The 1,562-nt window shown below is 48.0% G+C and overlaps 1 protein-coding gene across 1 annotated transcript in view; it reads right to left on the reverse strand.

Moving 5' to 3' along the window:
* CPNE4 (copine IV) overlaps positions 1-1,562 on the reverse strand; it is a 112,238-nt gene that overhangs the window by 9,779 nt on the left and 100,897 nt on the right. Inside the window, exon 12 of the mRNA XM_010141384.1 lies at positions 308-359. Within this exon, the coding sequence (XP_010139686.1) occupies positions 308-359 (52 nt within the window). The remainder of the gene's footprint in view (positions 1-307; positions 360-1,562) is intronic.

Here is a 1,562-nt window from a genome sequence, read left to right on the forward strand (position 1 = left end):
GAGCGTCCTGAAACCCCATTTCGGTGTTAGGATGGTAGCAGAAGATCTGGAATGAATCTAGACGACGTGGCGTTAGTTTTCAGAAACGCTTGTGATCTGGGGAGGTGCAACATGGTGCGCTCTCAAGTGTGTGGCACTTCCGAAGGTTTCTAAAGGCAAGCCCGATGGCTTGGAGTCTGTCAGGTCGTGAAAATCCTGGCTGCTTGCTTTAAAAAACACTGACTAATACTCAGGGGATAAAGGAGAAAACGCAAGCACGTTTCGCCCAGAGCAGCCATACGGCAGTCTGTCCTGACGCCAGCGTTACCTGCGCATTCGGGGTTGTCTTCATTGAAATTGATTGCGAAATCGTGAGAGACCTGCGGACAAATGGAAAGAGGAGAAAAAGACTGTAGTCAGAGAAAGGACTCCTGGAGGACTTGTGGTTAAACACCCTTTACATTCTTTCTGTGTTAAACTGGAGATCTTTCAAGCTTTCGGCCATTAAGTGTGAAATACGGTCCCAGCTGGACCTCCCCGCAGACACAAACCTGGAATCAAACTTGTCAACAACAAGCCCGAGAAAAAACGGCACGAAGGAGAAGCACCCGGGTGCACAAGAAGTCCCCTGACTAGGGTGCCAGGTTTGGGCTCTCAGTGCCAGGCACAGGAGAGGGATCTGCTGCTGAGGAGGAGATTTAAGGCCAGCTCTCCCTAGCCCAGCATCTCGGATGGCAGGAGAGCAAAAGCAGGTTGTGAGACAGCACTGCCTGAAGCCCCCCCTCACCTGCGTGAACGGCTCCTCATCTGAAGGCCACAGGAGTACTGGGAAAATACTTAATTCTCCAAAGCAGTCAGGGAATTCACCCCGACCCACTGTGAAATAATAACTTAAGAAATATAAGGGGTCTAGGCTGGTTAAGAAGTTAGATTAGGCTGGGGAGAAATTAATAAGAAAAAACCTGAAGCCTCCTGTTTTTCCTCAAATAACCCAGCCCCCCTCCTCTAAATCCATAATAAAATATTACAGAGCTATTCTCTAAGAGAAACTACTGTGAATACAAAAAAAGCTGCTGATGTTGCAACAAAGCGAGGTATCGTGTCTTTAGCAGCTTGGGAAGAGCAGACCAGAGCTGTGTGCGCACCAGCCACACCAGGCAATGTCGGTCGCAGGCTCCAGGCTTCCCCTCGCTGTCTGTCACTTAGAGACCTGCGTCCGCAGCACCGACCTCTGGGGACTGCAACTTCTTCGGATGCTCTTCTCTGGGTTTAAGGTTTGTTCTTGCCTGCCTTTTTTCCCTGATTCCTTTTTGCTCCTTTCTTTGATCACTAAGAAGGCTTGATTGATTCCTTTTAATCTCTTCAGCTCTGAAGATCAGTCTCTTAGTTCTCCTGTTTGTCTTAAAAGGTCTTGAATGAAGCCCAACTTTCGTCTTCAGTACACTATTTTTTTTTTTTTGGTTTGCAGAAGGTGGATACTGCTGAGAGCTAAGCAGGTGATTTGCATAATCTAAAGCTGAACTCAGCTACATCATCCCAGACTGAGGAAGTCATTTATAGAGCTAACTCCAGCCACATGCGGT

The sequence above is a fragment of the Buceros rhinoceros genome, unplaced genomic scaffold, assembly GCF_000710305.1.
Source record: "Buceros rhinoceros silvestris isolate BGI_N320 unplaced genomic scaffold, ASM71030v1 scaffold3098, whole genome shotgun sequence".
NCBI classification, from domain to species: Eukaryota; Metazoa; Chordata; class Aves; order Bucerotiformes; family Bucerotidae; genus Buceros; species Buceros rhinoceros.